The sequence below is a fragment of the Cupressus sempervirens genome, chromosome 7 (genome assembly GCF_028749045.1).
Source record: "Cupressus sempervirens isolate cs-2001-9-10 chromosome 7, ASM2874904v1, whole genome shotgun sequence".
Classification (NCBI taxonomy): Eukaryota; Viridiplantae; Streptophyta; class Pinopsida; order Cupressales; family Cupressaceae; genus Cupressus; species Cupressus sempervirens.
The window spans coordinates 668,650,377-668,673,927 of NC_143124.1; the positions used below are offsets into that span (position 1 = coordinate 668,650,377).

Consider the following 23,551-nt stretch of genomic DNA (forward strand, 5'->3'; position numbering starts at 1 on the left):
ATTTTATACAAGAGGCAATGAAAATATCCATGAGTAGAAAATTAGTTATGACATCCAAGGCAATGAAAATATCCATGACAGTAGAAAATTAGTTATGAATCCCATAAACATTGGTGATGTATATCTACTATTACATATGTATTTCATGATTTAACTGATTGATACTTATCTATTATAAGCAAGCTGTGACAGGAGATTATGAATTTTAACAATCACCAAGTATAAGCACAATTTAGTTTCATAGACCAGAAATCAGAAAATAAACTCGAGCCAAAATGGACTCTTTAACTTGAAAGCAAACAGAAACCCTTACAACTGTGCAGATCCAACTTGATATAATAATTTTCCTTCCTGATAAACTCAATAATAGCATGCCTTTTAAAAATAGGTACTCATACTCTTCAGTGCATAGTTCATACAAAATTTACAGAACAGCATGGATAGCCAATAACTGCTATCTGGATGTTTTACGAACATGCTGACACAAGCATTTCCAAATCATATGTACAGAAGGATAATACTTGTGGCTTAAAATTTTAGTGACAGAAAGAGTTAAATGAACCTCCCAAACATCAAATGGGCGAAAAAAACAGGAATAAAAAAAATCAGAAACCTTACACAACATTGTGTATTCGGATTCCGCAATAAGTAAAGACAGAAGTACTTACATAACTTTGTAAATATTGTTTTTGTTATATATTAAAAATTCACTCTCTAGTGTTGATAGCAATTCACCAATACAATCCCTGCTGGATCCAGGAAAATGCTCTAAGATTTGGGGGAGCGAAGCCTGCAAATCATAAAAACATGTGATTCACAATACACATTTATGTATGGCCAATTTGATGATCAGTACTATGAAATGTAGAATTATTTTTATAGAACAACTTGAATAAATCAAATTTAAAAGAGACAATATTTTGAAACCATGCATACCCCATCACATTCACCAAGCCAAGATAACAAAGCATCTTCTGTAACTTGCAAAGGCTGAATGTCCAAATGAGATTTGTAGATAGATTCTGAACCATGTTTCTTGGTAGGGCTTTGAACAGAAAGCATATCTCCGACATCAATTTTTCTTCTGCGAATGCTTGCTCTTCCATCACTTGCAAGCCATGGAGGTTTCACAAAAGAATCTTCGTTAGATGGATTTGATGCTTCCATCAGATCATCCTCTTTTGGACATAGATGCATGCTTTCAGAGCCAGCTTGCAATACTGAAGGAGAACCCTTTAAGCAATTCACATCCTCATCTTCTGATGGTTGCATTGCCATCATTTCATCAATAGATAATCCAAGGTCTTCCATCGTTAAATATGTTTTAATGTGAATGTAGCTTATCTGATCAGACAATTTATCTCTTAGTAAGAACCAAGGGAACATTGCAATAAGCCACACAAATCGTACAATGTATCATAAATATGGGGTAATGTATGACCAGATAAAGCATGAATTAGAAAGGTTTATGATTCGCAAGTGCAAATGAAATCAAGAGAAAAGAAATTATAATATTTGTTATGCAATTTTCCCCAACTTTCAAATTTTTCATCCCCTCTTATCATTTGTGATCACAGTAATTTAGTCTCTATGCAAAGGTCCAGCGTGGAATAAAATAATAATTTCTGAGCTAAGCACTATATGAGCTGGTGGATCATTAAAAGAACAGGACATAAAAAATATCGCGATACACCACTTTACATGCTGAAGAATGAAGGTCCAAGAACAAAGTCAATTATAATGATTCTCAAATATCTCAGAAGGCACAATCAAGCAGAAAAAATCAATTGAAATAGCAATCATAAGAACCGCAATGTTGTAGTGTGCAGCATATTAACCTGTATATTCATAAGAAATCCAAGGGCACTGGAACACACATTAACCATTAGTTTCAATGTACTAGACCCCAGGGATCACATTTGCAGAAGTGAGCAAATTTTACTCTTAATAACTATGCTCTGTTTGACTATAAAGGGTCGATAGAATGAAAATTGGCATCACAGAGAGACCATTTATCTTTAAGGTCGAGTACAGAAACCTCAGCATAATGAGGAATTGAGATGGAAGGGCTTGTGAGGTGTGGTGAAGCAAAATTTTCAGAGACTTCAACAGGAAAAAATTGAAGGCTGGGGGCTGGATATAATTTATGGGATAATAAAGTGGCTATATGTTCAATGGTTCTATAACTTTTGCAGAGAAAATAAAAAATTAAGCAGAAAGGGTAGCTCTGTTGATCTCAAAGCTATCTACGAGGTTTGATATCATGCAGTGGAAGTTGAAGAGGATTCTGTAAAGAGCCCTGCTGGCTCTAACTCCAACTATGCTGAAGAAATGATATTCTTTTATTTATTCTTATGTTTTTTGCAATATTTTGTGCTTTTGAGATATGCTTTTTTCGAAAAATAAATTCAAAGATAATGAGTAATTGCGAATACAAGAAATTGAAATTATAATTCAACCTTTCACACCAACAATTTCATCAATTTATATGCAAGTTTGCACATGCTGAAACATTATTTGATATAAAGTTATAAACATAAGTGTCTAAATCTTATTTCAAAATGCCATAACCTGGATACACAGTGACAGCTTTATGAAAACTCCCAAACCAATCATGCTGTTGCAATTGCAAGTCCCCAACGCATGGCAGATATAAGAAAATCCTGATTGCAGCAAATCAAAGCACATGACAAGAGGGATGTGGGTGTTGAAAGTTGCCAACGTGTGCCACAATAGGCAAACGCTGCCTTAGGGAAAGAGCCGCAGCTTATGAAAATGCTGCTAGGCAAAGTTGGGACTGATGTTTGCCTCTACTAATTGTTACTGAGATCAAACAATGACCTATCACACTCAACCCTTCACCTTTGAACATCAATTCAGCTATCAAGCATGGATGCCTAATTGCACAACTCACAAGCAAACAAACGCTGATTCACAGTGCTTAATACTCTGCAAGAATTGCCAATCCCTGCAGATCGCACACCATCCAAACCCTTCCAGAAAGTTGCTTCACCAACAAACAAGTTATCATCAAACAAAGTCATGCAATAATCAAGATGATTCGAATGTGTCTTAAAGCTGCATTTTGAAGAATTTGATCACAAAAGCTTCTTCTACACACCAACGGTTATTAGCTTCCTTATCACACCTTTCACTTAAATCATAAACTAGCTCTTCACTTACACATGCTTTAAATTGAATAGTCATTAACTAACTCCCTTTAGGCACCAACTGCACTTTATTATTAAAGTCTCACAAATTAGGATTATTATGTTATTTAATTAAGTATAACTTAATTAAAATAATAATTAACGACAATTATAATCATAACTCATAATATCCCATAATTCATCATGTTATCCACTTAAATGCAGAAGCCACATTGATCAAGTATCGTGCCCAAGTGCCATGCCAAAAATTGAAACTAGCCAGTACTGACTTACAATAAATAGTAAGTCCTCCGACAGAGACCTTCAAATCAAATTGTTTGCTTTCAAGCCTCGGAATGATGAGCTAACACAACCATGCCCTTGACACTTGCTAAAAAGAGGAAATCACAATACTCCCTCCCGAAGATTGCTTGTCCTAAAGCAATTGAAATCTAGTAGCTCACCGAACTCCAACCCTTACCAGGATCCCACGGAAAAATGCATGTAATGTCCCTAACACCACCAAATAATCCCTATAAATACAACACCAACAAAGGATTGCTCACAAAGTGAACTACACTAATATGCTGATTTGAACTAGGTAATTGTGAACTACGGGTGTCATGTCCCCTTTTTAGCGACATAACTTTAACAGGGGATTTGCCTATCATCGACTCTCGTAGGCAAATGATTATGGGAAGAGGGTCATTTTTGTCTTCCGATAATTACAATTTTGCTCTCGAAGAATAATAATTGAGTAAGTGGGGCCTACTCGTTCTAATATTAAATTAAAGTTGTACTCTAACTTTATAAAGTTATTTATTTAATTTTATAAAGTTTAAGTATGAAGTACATCATAAAAGATGATTCCGGAAAACTTCCAGAAACTTCTCAGCGAAGTGAATAAATAGAGGACATAAGGCTCCCATTTGGAACAAGCGGTTTTGTGGATTCGATTTCTCTTTAATTGGAGCAATTTGTAGTCATTGGTCTGCAAATTTCCAATAGGTCTTCGGGAACGAAAACTCCCTTAGATCTGCATAACTGAGGAGGTGAAATATCCCCCGAAGGGTTGCACGTTGGAGGTGGCACGACAGTCATTTCATCAGGGCTAAATTCGTGGCCATAGGCCAATTCTGAAAGATACATGCATTGAAGACAGGCAACAGTGAAGAATTTGGTCAAGGGCAACATCCGAATAGAAGAAATTTGAGTTGATATCCAGCTGCGACAGGAGGACAAATTCGATATCTTATTTGACAGATCCACGTTCAAATACACCCTTGTCAAAAATTGGCGGGCTGAAGGCACAGCCATTTTTGCTTGCGTCAAGGCGTTTAACAGGAGGAGATCATTCGAAATCAATATCGGGTCTGAGGAGCGGCAGTCACTACGCATTTCGTGGGACTGTACAGGAATATCCGCAGCCGAAAGTGACATTGGAAGATAGGAGACCAGGGCGCGATCTTCCCAGATACCAGACGGATTCCGCTCTAACCGTCGAACTCCAACCACAGGTCGTAAATCATATCCCCAATAACATCGTCAGTCTGGATGACGGCAGAATCGAGACTCAGCTGGTGTGATCCGAGTAGTAACATAGCATACCTACCGGATGACAGCAGAACGAATAGCAGATCTGGGAGGCTCGGATTTGGCAGTGACTCCGCAGCTAACCGGAAGGAGTAAGGTTTTACTGCTCACGCAAGGAGCTTCCTTGGGTTTTTCCTTTAATATCAATCTATTTGTAGCTTGAACAAATATATATGCATTGTCACTGTTATTTCTCTAATAACCATTAATTTTGAAGGAAGATTCGAAATATTGCATTTGAAATTTTCCAACAATTGTGCACCCAGTGTTTTACAAATTTGTCATGGTTCAATTTGGTATTTCAATAGCTTTCAGTCAAAGGACATAATAGTGGTATCAGAGCTTGATTGCTAATTGTTTGACGAAATGTCAAACCCTTGAAGTTTTAGTATTTTGGTATTTCAGAAGCAAACATCCTGTCGAGGTTATTTCAACGGGAGACATTACGTGTAACTTGCTCCATGTGAGTTGGACCATGCCTCTGTAAATTTTCACTATCCACTACAAAAATAGTACATAACTCCCCTTACTGATACCCTACAACACATACCTCCTGCTTCGGTACTCAGATCTCATCTCCATCGTGCACAAGCTAAGGAAAAACTCCTTAATATCTTGTTTCCACTACATCCCTAGCACAACATCGATTCCTCCTAAGTTGATCACATAAAAATCTTACTGTATCTCTTAATCACCAAGGAATAAAGAAAGATGTTGTATGCACCTAGTATACTTAAGGGTGTAGCTATGTGCCACTCGAACTTGGAACCCAATAAACTCCTCCACTTGAAGATCAAACTACCTAACAAATCCATCATGTATGAAATTATGCATGGCCTCAATGTCTAACAAGGAAATGCAATAATGTCCATCTACTAATCCTCGCATTCTAAAGTGGAGGGAAGTGGTACATTAGTAGACAACACTATAGGTGATAGCCTAGCATTAGGACCAAACTTAGTAGGGATCCTCTGAGCATCATCAACATCTAAATCAACTGGCTATGGTGAAGATTCAACCTCAACCTTATCATGGTACATCCACATAGAAAGTTTCGCCCTTCCCTTAGGCCTCAAAGGGTATGAGTGTTCTTTGTCATAAGGTTATTTGCACTAATAGCAAAGTCATCTCCTCCTCAAATCCTCACAAGTTGCCTTATCATTTTTCACAACTGATTTTCTTTTTTCATCAATATTTGGTGGGTATACCTCATCTATAGGTGAAGTGGTAGGTTTAGGCTGTGCTTTCTTCTTAGAAACTGAAAGCTCTATGCTCTTGGCCTTCTTGATGCCCCCTGTAGGAAAGGCAAATAAAATGTCTTAAGCCACCCACTGAGTGACTCCTGTAACCCCTCTGTAAATAACACAACTAAGCATTTCTCTATCGCATTAGGAGCCATGATAGAGATTCTTAGAAACTCACTAATGAAAGACTCTAGATTGCCTGTCTGCTCAAGTTGAGAAAGATCCCATAAATACGTTTTTAGATCCTTCAGATCAAACTTCTACCAGTCTCTCCTGGTAGGTTATAATCAGATCATGGTGTAAAGTGACCAACCTATGGGCCATACCATCCAAGTGCAACACAACAAACTAGATAGTGTCCTCCTCAAGCATAGAACAATGAGAGATATGTGTCAAGCTTGTGAACCCAAGCTCTAGCTATTACTTTACAACTCCCATCAAAATAATTCTCAATCCACTTGTTGGTCGCCTGTTTAAATAATGGTGTCTAGTCCTCTATCTCCTATCAGGTCTACCTTTGAAATGCTCTCTCTTTTGGGTCATGAACGTGTCAATATTCGAAGTTTGTTTCATCTCCTATGGTAAGTCATCCACCTTGCATATAGAGCCACCAAATAATCAACAATGGGTGTTGCCTTTGTCTCAGCACTAGCCTCATCCAACTCAGGTCTCAGGAAAGTAGGACACAAAGCCCTGCCATGTCTACCTATAGGATCATCTCTATAATCCAGTCTATAATTAGCTCTAGACCCGTGTGTACTCACTGAAACACTCCTATTAATCATGTCTCTACTACGCCCTAGGTAGCACAATGTGCTCAAGGGTGTCAGAAAGCTATTGCAGTACATTAGCTATCTAGTGCTGACAGGTTGCAAGGTTCTTGAATAATTCTGTAGCCTCTCTATCATCATCATTACTTGCATTACCTGCATTTCTGTCACCCGTAGTGCCAAACTGAATACCCTGTTCACCTTCATCACATGGTGAGACTCTACTTCGAGTATAATGAATCCCTCTAATAAATCTCTGTGGCTGAATGAATGATCCCTGTTCCTTGAAGGCTGGCAGGAAATGCTCTGATACCACTATAAAGAGCCCTGTTGGCTCTAATTCCAACTATGCTGAAGAAATGCTATTGTTTTTGTGCTTTTTAATGTTTTTTGCAATTTTTTGGGCTTCTGAGATATATAATTTTTTTTTGAATTTTTCAAAGATAATAAGTAATTACAAATGCAAGAAATTGAAATTAAAAGCCAACTTTTCACACCAACAATTTCATCAATTTATATGCAAGTTTGCAAATGCTGGAAACATTTTTTGATATATACATAAGTGTCTAAATCTTATTTTGAAACGCTATAACCAGGATGCACAGTGACGGTAGTATGAAATCTCCTAGACCAATCATGCTGTTGCAATTGCAAGTCCCCAACACATGGCAGATATACAAAAATCCTGATCACAGCAATCCAAAACACATGACAATAGGGCACGGGTGCTGAAAGTTGCCAACATTGCAAATGATGCCTTAGAGAAAGAGATTGCAGCTTATGGAAATGCTACTAGGAGACATCAGGATTGATCTTGCCTCTGCTAATTGTTATTGAGATCGAACGTTGGCATCTCACAGTTAACTCTTCACCTTTGAACATCAATTCAGCTATTGAGCATGGACGCTTAATTGCACAATTCACAAGAAAACAAACCCTGATTCACATCGCTTGTTACTCTGCAAGAATTGCCAATGCCCGCAGATCGCACAACCTGCAAGCCCTTACCACAAAGTCGCTTCACCAACAAACAAGTTATCACCAAACAAAGTCATGCAATAATCAAGATGATTCAAATGAGTCTCAGAGCTGCATTTTATACAATTTGATCACAAAAGCTTCTTCTACTCACCAATGACTATTAGCTTCCTTATCACACCTTTCACTTGAATCATGAACTAGCTATTCACCTAAGCATGCTTTAATTTATTTTTTACAAATAGTAGCTTCTGTCAGATATAGGAATGACGATTGATTTTATGATGCATATGTATGTGTGTGTGAGTATATATATATCAATATACACTGTGCCTACTAATATACACACACACATACATATTTAAATGTTCATAGTCATATCGTTAGTTGATTTAAGTTTTGGAAATTGATTATCATTCATACAACTGATTGAAACTTCATATGTTCCAAGTACATTGTCAATCTGCATTTGAAGATTATTATTTGCAGATTTCTATTATTTCATGTTCCATCTACAATCCTGATCGATCATTTATCATCAGTGATTATATTCAGATTGGATAATTGTTTGTGCAGAGATTACAAACTTGATTACATTGACTATTTCGGTTATGTTTGTTAAAGACATAATAATCACATAACCTGATTAGTGATTGGATGTCTTAAGTATAATGAAAGGGCACATTCAAATGGGCATGCCATGAACAGACATTGCTCCACTTTGTAGAGACACATCTGCTCATGGATCATACCCTTTCTATTGATATACATTGCAGATCAGATCTTCAAGGAGGAATACCAAAATCAATTAGTGCTTGCCTCTTGAAGATCGAGCATCATAAATCAAATTCAGACTTGTGAATTTATAATTAGTACTTTTCAATAATGATTTAGCATCACTTCCACATTTGACAAGAACAAGATTATCAATATTCTGATTACAAGCTCATATAGAGGATTTCTCGCTTTGACCAATCCTCTGTATGAGGATGAATATGTTGTTTTTCTTGGCAGTAATGATGAAGGAAAGGGCTCTCCCAACCCTTTTGGTTCCAAACCACAGTATATCCTTGTTAGTAGAGAGAAAGTCAATGAAGATAATTGTAATGTCCCCATTTGTTGCCAGCATTAGAATTTTAGGGATTAGCCTAATATTGGATCCTCGTAGGCTAATGAGGATGGTTAGAGGGTCTTCTAAGGATTGATTCATCTCCAACATTCAGTGATTTATAAATTGGGCTTTCGTTCGATATCATTTTGACTCCATTCACCATACTTACTAGGTATAGTAATTCAAGAGTAATAGAGATGGACCCTTTCTATTTTTAGAAATTGTATTTGGTCACATGGGGAATTATGAGGAGGGATTCCTATTTCAGATGGCATGGCAATCAGACAAGTATTTCAATAGATATTAAAGTTCAAGTGACTTAAGTGATTTATTTAAATATTTTAATGTTATTATAAAGTAATTTAAGTGACTAAAAGACGAAATTGGCTTTTAATCCCACATTGTGTAGTTGTTTGTGTCTTCCATCATATCAAGGTTATAAGAGCGTAGAGCTACATTGGTATTGACACCACAAATATATGTTATTTTATAAATCCTAAAGGTTGCTTAAATGTGACTGGATATTTCCTAAGGACAAAACCACTTAAGGAAGAGTAGTGAGACTAGACACAAATCCAGTATCTCACATTTGCATATCAGAACTGTGATTCCAAATTGTTGCATTGAAGACTCATAAGAAGTGGAAGTTCAGCGGCAGAAAGAGTACAGGTGTTTGAAGTCATTTCAAGGTAATTAGCACGTACAAGTCAGTATTGGTAGTCCTGTGTTTGGACGGCAGGAATAGAAGACAGTTAATCCTGTAGCAGAAGAGAATTTTACAATGACAGTACCTTGCGTAAGTATCATCTCCACTATCATTGTTATGCATTGTCAGCATTTGTCCTAGCCTTGAACCTACAGTAGTTGATACAGGATTGATGGGAATAACTGGTCAACAGTTCAGACTCTTACCATAGTGAGAGTGCCGCACACGAATATCTTCACATCCAATAGTGACAAGTAGGAAAGTATAGCAGGAACAACACACGGAGGTAGGGGATAATTGCAGAGACACCTAAGTGTTTTGACAGTAGCCCACAGACAGTTGCACAGGTCTCCTCTCTTCCAACCAATGGCAGTCTAAACTTTGGAAAAATGGGTCTGTACTATCTCATGCCAGATTACTATGCATTATGGTCTTCTTTTCATGAATGTAGAAATTCTGTCATTTATACATTGCATAACAAACCTGGGTTTATCGTTGTGGTTTTAAATGGATATTATCAGTTAATGTTTTCGTACCACTATATACGTATTTGCTGCAGTTCTGTTTAACATAATCATTTCATGGTATTTATAATGACATTTAGTAATAAAGAAGTGTTCAGTTTGAAATACCTTTTTCTACCATATCTTCTTTCAAACTGAACACTTCTTTGTTACAAGATGAAGGTCATTGAAGTCAATAAGGAATTTTCTAATTCTATTGTTCTTGGCAGGTCCATTAGACAAGGCTGCCCCCTTGCCCCTCCACTGTTTGTTTTGGCAGCATATGCTTTGCTTTATGTGCTCAAAGAAAATAAATTGGGTCCTCTTAAAGGCATTAAGCTTCCTAACAATGATGAATTGATTCTAGAACAGTTTGCTAATGGTAATGCCTAGTTTATTACTCTTGTTGAAGATAACTTTGACATATGCTGGAGAGACTCCTTTTCTTTTGTAAAGCCTTTGGGGGTAAAATTTCTCAAATGAAATCCTCTATTATTAGATGGGATGTGTTGTCCTCAATTTTGACATCACAAAATTGAGGCAACCCTATACAATTTTCTCATGGATTCTAGGCGCATCCTCTTTATTTTAACACATTGATGAGACATCATGAAAAAAATTCATTATCTCTGAATTGTTCTTTCTGCAGTCCTGTTTATATGTTCTTATAAAGGTTTTCCGTTGAGATTATCCCCAATTGTTTGTTGGTAAGAGTTTTTCTTCTCACATTGCAAACACTCAATTCTTGGTAAACTTTCACGTTTTTTTTTTTCCATTCTGTTGTAAATAGTTTTTGCCTTAGGCGAATAGCCCTTGGAATTCCGCTCGATTCAAGCTAACTTAGGTCCAACTTGGAGTTCTCTAACTCAAAATATATGGAAAAACAGGGGTTTTTAGGTCAATTGCATATTTTTATTAAAAACCTCACAAAAATGGGCTTTTTATTGGTAATTGCATCATATTAAATTATAATTAATATTTGAGGTGAGTTATGTGTCCTTTTCATTATTTCAACTCATTCTGAGTTGATTTGACCACAATTTTTTATGTTTTATGTAAATAGCCTATTTCAAGACTATTTTTCATGTTACTTTATTGTAAACTATAGTTAGATATTTAATAAATACATGAGACAACTTAAGTGCATAAAAGTGGATTTTTTATTACATATTGAATACGTCCACATGCAAAATACTTTATGAAAATCTGCTCCGAGTAAATTACAAGTCCCAACATTCAATTAAATGGACTTTTTATATGTAATAACATGTTTTAATATGTTAAGTGGGTTTTTAATATGCATTTGCATATTTAAACCTTATTAAATCAAATGTAAGTGGCAAATTCTAAGCTATTTTCTTATATTTTTGCATGTATAAGTTTATTGTATATATATTAATGCATTTAAATGGGGTTTTTCTAACCCATTGCATATACATGTTTTAAAATTACCACTTAATGGACTTTTAAAAATCAAATAGCATGTTTTTATTACATGTAAATGAATGTCTAAAGTGAGTTTTCACTTAACTTAGACATAAGTGGCAATTTTCGACCCAATTGTGTGTGTATGTGATATTGAAAAACCCATTTCTACCTAGCATAATGCATGGTGGTGATTTTTAGTCTTATTACATGTGTTTTAAAATGTGTTTTTGACTTTTAAAAGTGAGCCAAGGCAAAGTGGCAAATTTTGACCCATTTGCGTGTCATCCTAACATGTAAAAGGCTCTTAAAAACATGTTTTTAATGACTTCAATCCTCATTCAAGCCAAAGTGGCGATTTTAGAGTACATTGCATGCATTATAATATATGCATTTGCACAAGGAAATCATGTTTTTAACTTGCAGCCTGCATTTGGAGGGTTTTTGGGCACATTTTTCACATGCAAACATTCCAAAAAACGATGTTTATGTATTGATAACATATTGGCAAGTGTTTTCCTTCAAAAAAGTCATGATTTTTACCAAAAAAGAAGGCATTTTTGGGCATTTTTGAAGAGTGGTGAATTTGGGAGTGAAAGCATGTTCTTTAACACATGCATATGATTAAAAAAAGCCTGTTTAGGGCACGTTTTTAACCAAAAATATTGCATTTCTTCATGGATTTTGACTTCCAATCACTCCAAGAAGAAGTCTAGAGTATGTATTTCGATTTCCAGCTTGTTCTTCATCATTTCCAAATTTAAAATAATGCCCTAGACACCATTGTTGAACGCATTTGCATATGGCATTGATTTGGTCAAAGTTTGTCCATGTTTTGGGCATTTAGTCTCTCCAACTATCTCCACATGTCCAAATTCAAACCAAGTTATTTGAATTTCAATATCTATTTAAGTCTTTGGCTTTGGACAAATCTAAAGTCCTAAATCTCTTGGATTTATTTCAGATTTGCTCAAGTTTTGGATAAAGACTTGTTTTCTCATTCTTGGTGGAGTTGAGGTAAAATTCCTTTGTTATTTTCCTTAAGGCATTTGTATATATTTGCTTGCTTTGTTCTTGCAAATCTTTGTCATTTCTATTTTCAGATTTGTAGTCTACATGAAGTTGTTCCTCCTATCTTCCGTCTTCTTCTCCAAGTTGCATGTGCAAAATTTCATATTAATTGCATATGTAGTCAGGTGTAAAAGCCCGTTCTTTAAGGAAACACAAGTTCATTTTTTCCCCACATGCAAATGTAAGTGCAAGTCCCTCCAATATGCATTCCATGAACCTCCATATGGCCGCCCTATGGTTGAAAAATCATTTCCCACATGCTTGCCAGATACATAGTATGACGTACACCTCTTTAAGCATGCTATGTTTCCATTTCATTATACTTCACTCCTCATTTGCACATTTTAAAGTTCGTAGTCCACATATGCAATCATGATAGGGTAGCATCGATATCAAACAAGGGATTGTTCACAAAGTGAACTACACCCATATGCTGAATTGAACTAGGTAACTATGAACTACATGAGACATAATGTGTAACCTACTCCACCTGAATGATATCATGCCCCTGTAAATTCCCGCTATCTGCTGCACAAAGAAACATAGTAAATAAACTCCCTCAGTGATACCTTGCAACACATACCTCTTGCCTCAATACTCAAACTTCATCTCTATTATGCACAAGCTAAGGAGAACCTTGTTAACATCTTGTATCCATTGCATCCTTGGCACAAGATCCATCCCTCCAATTTGATCACATAAAATCTGACCGCATCTCATAATCACCAAGGAAGAAAGAGAGATGTTGTAAGTGCTTAGTATAAGTAAGGGTGTAGACATCTACCACACATAGTCAGAACCCAACAAAATCCTCTGCCTGAAGACCAAACAAACTAACAAATCCCTCATGTATGAAATTATGCATGGCCCTGGTGTCTAACATGGAAATGCAATGATGTCCACCTACCAATCCTTGCATTTTGAAAGCAAAGGTAAGTGATACAATAGTAGACAACACTACAGGTGACAACCAAGCATCAAGACCAAACTTAGTAGGGAGCCTATCAGCATCATCAACATTTGAATCAATTGGGTCTTCTGATGATTCAGCCCCAACTTCATCACGGTACACCCACATAGAATGGTTTTCCCTTTCGCTAGGCGTCAAAGGGAAAGAGTGTTCTCTGTCATAAGGCTCTTTGCACTAATAGAAAATTTGTCTCTTCTTCAAATCCTCAAAAGTTGCCTTATCATGTTGCACAACTGATTGTCTTTTTTCATCAATAATCGATGGGTATACCTCATTTATAGGTGAAGTGGTAGGTTTAGGTTGTGCTTGCCTCTTAGGAGTTGCAAGCTCCATGTTGCTGTCCTTTTTGATGACTACCTGCAAGAAAGGCAGATCAAATGCCTTAAGCCACCCTTTGACTATAACCCCTTTGTAAATAGCATAACTTAGCATTTCTTTGTCACATTAGGAACCTGTAACATCCCGTTTTCCCGAGTCTTAATTAATAAATAACATACTCAAAGAAAACAGTTATTACTCCATCTTCAAAGGAAGTCAGTTGAATCAGTTAAACACAATTTCTTAACTAAGATCTGAAAAACACCATCAATGAAAATTATTGTAGAAGTTAAAAACCACATACCATGAAATTTGAGATCAAAACCAAAACTAGGGATGCTTCTGCAACCACCCGGGTTAGTCCACAAATACCTCTACAACAATATCACGAAATGACTTCCATCCAAAATTGTTAAATTAAAATCAATTGACGATTATCATTAAATACCACTATATAAAGTTAGGGCATTACTTACCACTGTATTCATTAGGGCATCGATTACCATTGGAATCTTTTAGGGCTTCTGATACTGTTGTATCACTTAGGGCTTTTGATACCACTAATTCAAATAGGGCTTCCAATACCATGGATTCAAATAGGGCTTCCAATACTATAGATTCAATTAGGGCTCTCGATACCACTATATCATTTAGGGTTCCTTTCCTTCCAATTACTTAATTGTGACAGTAACCCAAGATCAGGAAAAATACTTATATTCGATATTCATATAAATGAAAAACAATCCATGAATCTATCTCTTGCATCTAGATGTAACGATGAATTAACTCTATTAATCTTACCTTCCTGCATATTAATCATAAAAGTGACAATACTTATTTCCTACAACCAATTGAATGTATGACTTATCTTTGTCCGATGCACGTCCGACAACTTATGGAGAGGTGAAACATTGCCAGGGGCTTAACCACCCAACCTCAGACCAAACCTTATCCCCACATGATCTCTAATGAGAAAGACCCTCCCTACCCGAAATAGACAAGGGTCATCTTGCCATCCACTAGGCTTCCTGGTATTTTAACATACAACTTGGCAGTAGGAGATCATAATTCATGCATCCAACATTTCACAATCTGTGATTACATGATCATGTTCTTTAAAGATTCCAAAATTTTTGATTATTTAATTTTAATATCCATCGATAAATGATTATGGATCCATACTATGTTTATCTTGGCTTCATCAAAAGATTCATAATACTTGTCTTTCGTAAGAGTACAGAAACATTTCATATTCTCAGCCAATGCATTTTGCTCAAGTTGGGCATATGGCTTCACAAAGGATTCTTGTTACTTGTGAATTATTTATTGGTTCTTGTTGAAGGTGTTGTCTCTTAGCTCAGAGATGTATGGAAAATGCATCTATACAAATTTGCACTGAAGAGAATTCTTTCTAAACAAAGTTCTAATAGGAAAAACAACATTCTTATTAGAATCCAACAGTTACGACAATATAGAATTGATGGCACAATGCAAAGGAAGTAAAATAAAAACAAGAAATATATGTATGATAATCAAGATGACATTATTGACTGTTTGGAATGATTGTAGACTGTATCCATGCCTTCATCCATTGAAAGTATATGCAGCCATTAGAATTGGAGTAGCAACTTCAAATTATCTACGCATAAACAAAGACATCAAAAGACAACCATCGAACAAGGAGTTATATCATGCCAAAGACTGAAGAAACTTAACTGGTACTCGAAGTATCAGAAGATTAGTGACATCGTAGAAGCTTAAGGCAGGAAGCAGGTCAACATATGCAACACACAAATATGAGAATGGCTTACGGCTTATTATTGTCAGTTCACACAATCATTTAAGTATCAATAATTATCATTAGAATTCATAAATGGTGTTTAATCATATAGATCTTCAAAAGAACTCTAAGTAAAGGTAAGAGACCAACAACATGAATGAAAATTAATCTTAGTCTAAAATGCATAGCCGACTACTGTTGGTCATAAAAAACCTATGAAAGGAAGAAGTTATGAAAAACATTTTTCACATTTTTCTCAGCTCTAACAATATGCAACCGATAACAAACAAAGAAGGAGCAACTATGAAATTTGAAAGTATATGTTATATTTCTTTTAAGCTCTAACAGGTGTAGCCAACTGCAATCGGTCTTAAACTTAGAGAATGAAGGAATTATGAAATGCTAAAGTTTATATTATACCCAGCCGACTGCTCTGTGTCTTACATTCAAGAATATTAAATAAATAAAACATCGGAAGCATCTCATAACTTGGTTATTGATGTCATGTCCCCAATTTCTGCCCTTTCTTAGTGACAACATTTCTAGCAGGGTTGATCTATTATCTGGATCCCTTAGGCCAACAGAGCGTAGAGGGAACCAACCCAGGGGCTTTGAGAGTCATGCATGAGCTTCCTAAGTAGTTTGGAGCAGTAGACAATAGTTTCCTACAATTTAGGAGGGATTCCTAATTTGTAGGGATTGATTAGGAGTGGTCTAGGAAGCATTTGGAGACCTTGGCGAACGTTTTGGAAACTTAGAGTGCATCTCGTATTTTTTAGGAGGCATTCCTATTTTTTAGGAGGAACTCCCAGTTCAGTGATAGTTCTCTCAGAGGTGCACACAGTAGGGGAGAGTCATTGAGACTCAATTTTGGTTGATTGGGGTTGTCTCCTACTTTTTAGGAGCATCCCTAGATTTTAGGGATGGACTGCCAGTTGACCCATCTTGTTCGGCATCAGTCACAGAGAGGTGACAAGGTCAGATTCATGTTTGATTGGTCATTTTGGGTCTTTTGGGACCATTTGGGAAATATTTTAATATTTCCTAAGTTGGTGATTAAATAAATTAAATAAGGTTAAGTTTTAGCCATTTTGGAGTAATAAGGGGTTCTATGGCCTCATCTGGATGCGCATCCTATGGTGTGATAGCTCATTGGAAAGGTCTCAAAATTCTCTAAATCTTTCTCTTTGGTCTCAGGGCATTTCAGTGAATGGAATTCTATCTATGAGGAAAAAGGTCATTTTCTAGTAACATGACCACTTTAAAATAAGAAATTATAACATTTTCACTACACAACACCACTTGGAGACACTTAGGGTTCGATTTGCAATTGAGAGGGGGTTATAAGGAGATGGAAGCTTCATTCTAAGATTATCTTTTGCATATTGAAAAACTTGTTTTTGTGAATTGGCTCTGAGAGAGCAATTCTTCATTTGGGACGAAAACCCCAAGTTTTGGATTGGCTGGGACGTAGCCCTCAGCAATTATTGGCATTGGATTCATCAAACAATGTGCGTTGCTATCAGGGATAGAGTACACCATTCTTTATTGTGAATTCAGGTTGCAGATTTATGGTTTCAGCGTTACAGATTGATTCTTTCAGTTGGGACGTGATTATTTGCAATCTTACGGTTGCCATTTGTAGCAGTTTGGCATCATTGTTGGATGTAAGCTCCTTGGAACTGCATTGGATTTATCATTTGGCTTTATAAATCAAAAATCTACCTGGTACGATTTATAGCAATTCTGATTTGGCTCTATGTTCTTATTTATTTTCAGTCTCCTCTCATGTTTATTGTTCATTATTCATTACTATTGTGAAAACTATCAAAAAACACAAAACAAAAACAAAACCTTCTGCAACTTCTGTCTATTCTCAAAGACCATCAAAGAAATCACAGGAAAATATAGTTTATTAATTTAAAAACTACAGCAAATCAGCAAGGGCATCTATTAGGGATCTTTCAGTGGTATCAGAGCCTACATCCTGCCAGCTTGTAGGGCTTGTAAGAAATTGTCACAACAGATTTTGGCACCTGGGTATTGGATAAAAAGTTTTGATAATTCATTTCAGCATCTGGGTACTAGCTTAAAAGTTTTGATAATTCATTTTGGCATCTGGGTATTGGATAAAAGGTTTTGATAATTCATTTCAGCATCTGGGTATTGGCTAAAAAATTTTGATAATTCATTTTGGCATTTGGGTACTGGATCAAAAGTTTTGATAATTCATATTAGCAGTACAGGGTCAATTTTTGCTCTAGCATGTTAGTTTTCGTTGGTCAGCGTGGTAGTTCATTATGGAAAAATTGTTAAGAGATATAACCCTGTGGAAAGAATGGGAACAGTCACAACAAAAATTCAAGCTTCAATTGCAGCAGTTCAATGATTCTATGTCAAGGAAATTTGGACATGCTAGTGGATCATCATCTTCTTCTAGAAAGGATCCATTGCCACTAGACAGAAAAACGGAAGTAATTAGCATACTTGAGGAGTATAATACTCTTCCTCAATATGTTAAGAAGAACTTTCATTTCAAAGATTACATTGACATGCATCCAAAAATTTGTCATAAGGTTAAGCTTGCAAAAAAAGAATACTATGCCATAGTTGATGATATGTTTTCATGTGAGAAAGAAGATTTGTGTCAACCTATCCATGTTCATGATAAAAACACCATAATGGATCAGTCACTTACAGGGTATGCAGAAGAAAGGCATGAAGATGTGTTATCATTTGAGTTGCAGCCTATGAAAAACAAAAATCAGTCATCATGTGGGATTCCTAAAGAAGAAATAACTCTAGATCAGGAGGAGACACATAGCACACCATTGATTCATCAAGTTGATCACAAAATGGAAGAGATTACAATCATGGATCAGTCCATTAGGGATGTTGAAAGCATGTCTCCAAGGTCTGATCCCTATTCTAATTTTTGCAATAGTAGCTCTAGTCATGTGGTATCATCCATTTCACATGAAGGTAATGAAGTTGTTGAGTCTTCCTATGATGGTACTCAGGTTAAGTGTGTTGCACATGAGATTTATATTGTGGATTCAAACCACAAAGGTTTTGATTGTGTTTACCCCACCTTAGAAGATGTGAAAAAGGCTCAAGAGATGTGCACTGGATGGTCACATAGAGCTAAGAAGGTCAAGATGCTTGCTGCCCAAGCAAGACAACACTTACAAGAGGTCAAGGAAAGATGCAATCAGCTTGATAATGCACAAAGACAAAGAGAGTCATACATAGATCCTTATTTCTTCCAAGGGAAGAAAGTGAGGATGTTGAGCATACAAGGGAAGAGCTTCTTGAGGTAAGTCCACAAGAAGAGCATGTTGAGATGTGTGAAGAGGAAAAGAGTTATGATTTAGAAAACTCAGTTTGGTCTAGTTTGCATCATGAAGCTTATGACGTTCCTCTTTTAAAGAGCCCCTTAAAGGCTCCAAACAATGATGATATTAGTTTCACACTTGATGGATCAGCCACGTGTGTTATTTTCATTTGTGTGGAATGAAACATTATTGATTCTGATTTGGTTAGTCATGCATCATCTACAATGGACGGACAATTGTTAAGATCATATGCAGCATCTTGTCTTAAAGAGATGATTAGGGAGACTGAGAGACTGCTTACTAAGAAGATATTGCATTTTGATAATGGCTGGTTTGTTTGGCATACTACACCTTGGAGTTTGTTAGTAATGGAAAACATATCAGTTATGGAGATAAAGGTATGGATCAGATTTTGGGCAGCTAAGGTAGTTAATGGGACATGTTATATTCGTTTGAACACACCCCATGGACCAACACCTTTAGAGGAGTCACCTACCTTGGAAGGAGAGGCAAGAGAAGACCGCAAAAACATTGTGGAAAGGTATGAACATACTTCTGATTTTCTGACTTTGAACAACAATTCTCTTTCATCTCATGAGTCAAACTTTGAACCTTGGGTTGGCTACATTGAAGTTGGGGTGTTCAAGTGTGAAGTTGATCCTTCCCTACCAAGAGTTGATGACATATTAAGTTGCATACCTAGTGGACCAGCCACAAAGAGCCTGTCTTTGTTGAGAATTAGAAACATCTCTCAATCATCAATGGGTTTATCACCTCTTCCATATGAGAGGGCAGCGATATACCTTTTGATTGAAGATTCAAACTTTTTAAATATTACAGTGGGCTTTCAAGATCAGAATATAACGGACATCATTGGTTACATGGTTAAACAAAACATTTACTTAACAACCTTTAATGAAGGCACACTAATTTGTGAAAATATAGGTAAAGTTGCAGCAGCTATTTGGAAGAGTTGGAAAAGTATTCAACAAACTTTCCTTGCCGATGATTGGCTCATTTGTGAATTCCTAACAACATTGGTTGTTGGTAGTAATTGTGGCTTCATTTGGAGTGAAGTTCTTAGTTGGTTGGATGAGGTACAGTTTCACAACAACAACATAATGAGTATCAACATGCCGGAGGGATGTGCCAGTGCAAAGATTTGGGATCTTGGTATCAACATGTGTTGGGCATTTCTTCAGTGGATTCATATTGAGTTGCTTCACTTTTGGTATATAGATGTTTACATCAGAGTAGCGCAGTGGTTGTGAAAGATCCCTGATGGATGCCCTTGTTGATCTGCTATAGTTTTTAAATTAATAAACTATATTTTCCTGTGATTTCTTTGATCGTCTTTGAGAATAGACAGAAGTTGCAGACCGTTTTGTTTTTGTTTTGTGTTTTTTGATAGTTTTCACAATAGTAATGAATAATGAACAATAAACATGAGAGGAGATTGAAAATAAATAAGAACATAGAGCCAAATCAGAATTGCTATAAATCGTACCAGGCAAATTTCTGATTTATAAAGCCAAATAATAAATCCAATACAGTTCCAAGGAGCTTACATCCAACAATGATGCCAAACTGCTACAAATGGCAGCCGTAAGACTGCAAGGAATCACGTCCCAGCTGAAAGAATCAATCTGTAACGCTGAAACCATAAATATGCAACCTGAATCCACAATAAAGAATGGTGTACTCTATCCTTGATAGCAACGCACACTGTTTGAAGAATCCAATGCTAATAACTGCTGAGGGATACGTCCTAGCCAATCCAGAACCTGGGGTTTGCGTCCCGATGAAGAATTGCTCTCTCAAAGCCAATTCCCAAAAACAAGTTTTTCAATATGTCAAAGATGATCTTAGAATGAAGCTTCCATCTCCTTATAACCCCCTCTCAATTGCAAATTGAACCCTAAGTGTCTCCAAGTGGTGTTGTGTAGTGAAAATGTTATAATTTCTTATTTTAAAGTAGTCATGTTACTAGAAAATGACCTTTTTCCTCATAGATAGAATTCCATTCACTGAAATGCCCTGAGACCAAAGAGAAAGATTTAGAGAATTTTGAGACCTTTCCAACGAGCTATCACACCATAGGATGCGCATCCAAATGAGGCCAAAAAACCTCTTATTACTCCAAAATGGCTAAAACTCAACCTTATATAAATTATTTAATCACCAACTTTATATTTCCCAAATGGTCCCAAAAGGCCCAAAATGACCAATCAAACACGAATCTGACCTTGTCATCTGTCTATGACTGATGCCGAACAAGATGGGTCAACTGGCAGTCCATCCCTAAAATCTAGGGATGCTCCTAAAAAGTAGGAGACAACCCCAATCAACCAAAATTGAATCCCAATGACTCTCCCCTAATGTGTGCAGCTCTGAGAAAACTGTCACCGAACTGGGAGTTCCTCCTAAAAAATAGGAAATGCACTCTAAATTTCCAAAACGTTCACCGAGGTCTCCAAATGCTTCCTAGACCACTCCTAGTCAATCCCTACAAATTAGGAATCCCTCCTAAATTGTAGGAAACTATTGTCTATTGCTCCAAACTACTTGGGAAGCTCATCCATGACTCTCAAAGCCCCATGGGTTGGTTCCCTCTACGGTTTGTTGGCCTATGGGAACCAGATAATAGATCAACCTTGCTAGAAATGTTGTCACTAAGGAAGGGCAGAAATTGGGGACATGACAGTCCTCCCTTCCTAAAGATTGCTTGTCCTCAAGCAATGTCAATCCAACTCCACAAACATCAGGCAAGTCCATACCATAACCAAGAATGATCCCAAGGTCCCAAGCCATCCTGGAAGGTTTGTAGTTCCATCTTCTAGAAACACTTTCCTGCACTGCACCCAAACAAGTAACATCCTGAAAACCCCCTAAAGGAAGAGCAATCAAATACTGTACCAACTCTGTCAACTCCTCAATGAACTGCTCTTTGAAAGAACCAAACTGGAACACTAAAGGCGGAAACTCTAGTAAGCCTACATTGGCTTCCACATCCTCAACTATTGGACTGGAAATCCAAGTGATTCCAGGATTCCAAATCCGCCTCAAAAGGGAACCACCATGCTGACACTTTGTCACTCTGATATAAATATTAGTGAACCACAAGTTGTGAAGCAATTCATTAGGACCCTGAAGCACCAATGTATCAATGAGACCAGGGCCTGGATCCGAAACCAAAATACCAAATGTATTGAATGAGATGAAGAAGTATCTCAACTGCGCTCCATGAAACATACATACAATGAAGCAGACCAACAAGGTGTGAAAGTGAACTCCCATAAACCAGTATTCCAACCCACATGACCACCTAACAATGCTGCTATAATTCTGACCAGCAACTCGAATGATATCATAAACGTCATCATACCAATGCCAAACAACAAATGTCCCAAAGAAACACTCCTCAATGCCCTCATACTGAATCATGGATGTAGTCAATGCCAAGTCAAGTAGTAAATGATTCCAGCTTGGACAGCCACTAGTCCATAAGGAATCGAAGACTATGGAAACACCAATCAACAAGGATACTACTGCCATATCAATGGATGTAGATGACAAACTCAAAGATGAATTATGTATGCCATCATGAGAAAAACCAAAGCATGTGCCATTTGTACCCAACATTGTAGGATTATCAATTCCTGAATCCCATATCGATCTGAGAAATGTTGCTCCAGCCAACCATTGCGCTACTCTGATGTAAACATCTGTATACCAAAAGTGAAGCAACTCAACATGAATCCACTGAAGAAATGCCCAACACATGTTGATACCAAGATCCCAAATCTTTGCACTGACACATCCCTCCGGCATGTTGATACTCATTATGTTGCTATTGTGAAACTGTACCTCATCTAACCAACTAAGAACTTCACTCCAAATGAAGCCACAATTACTACCGACAACCAATGCTGTTAGGAATTCACAAATGAGCCAATCATTAGCAAGGAAAGTTTGTTGAATACTTTTCCAAGTCCTCCAAACAGTTGCTGCAACTTTACCTATATTTCCACAAATTAGTGTGCCTTCATTAAAGGTTGTTAAATAAATGTTTTGTTTAACCATGTAACCAACGAAGTCCCTTATATTCTGATCTTGAAAGCCCAATGTAATATTTAAAAAGTCTGAATCTTCAATCAAAAGGTACATCGCTGCCCTATCATATGGAAGAGGTGATAAACCCATTGATGAATGAGAGATGTTTCTAATTCTCAAGAAAGACAGGCTCTTTGTGGCTGGTCCACTAGGTATGCAACTTAATATATCATCAACTCTTAGTAGGGAAGGATCAACTTCACACTTGAACACCCCAACTTGAATGTAACCAACCCAAGGTTCAAAGTTTGACTCATGAGATGAAAGAGAATTGCTGTTCAAAGTCAGAAAATCAGAAGTATGTTCATACTTTTACACAATGTTTTTGCGGTCTTCTCTTGCCTCTCCTTCCAAGGTAGGTGACTCTTCTAAAGGTGCTGGTCCATGGGGTGTGTTCAAATGAATATAACATGTCCCATTAATTGCCTTAGCTGTCCAAAATCTGATCCATACCTCTATCTCCATAACTGATATGTTTTCCATTA

General features: G+C 36.8%; 1 protein-coding gene across 1 annotated transcript in view; it reads right to left on the minus strand.

Annotated features, from left to right (window-relative positions):
* Positions 1-324: 324 nt before the first annotated feature.
* The window catches only part of LOC149548440 (uncharacterized), a 330,750-nt gene continuing 307,523 nt past the window's right edge, over positions 325-23,551 (minus strand). Inside the window, exons 19-20 of the mRNA XM_089792508.1 lie at positions 937-1,344; positions 325-790 (exon numbers count right to left, since the gene is read on the minus strand). Of these exons, the coding sequence (XP_089648634.1) occupies positions 665-790; positions 937-1,344 (534 nt within the window). The 3' untranslated portion in view covers positions 325-664. The remainder of the gene's footprint in view (positions 791-936; positions 1,345-23,551) is intronic.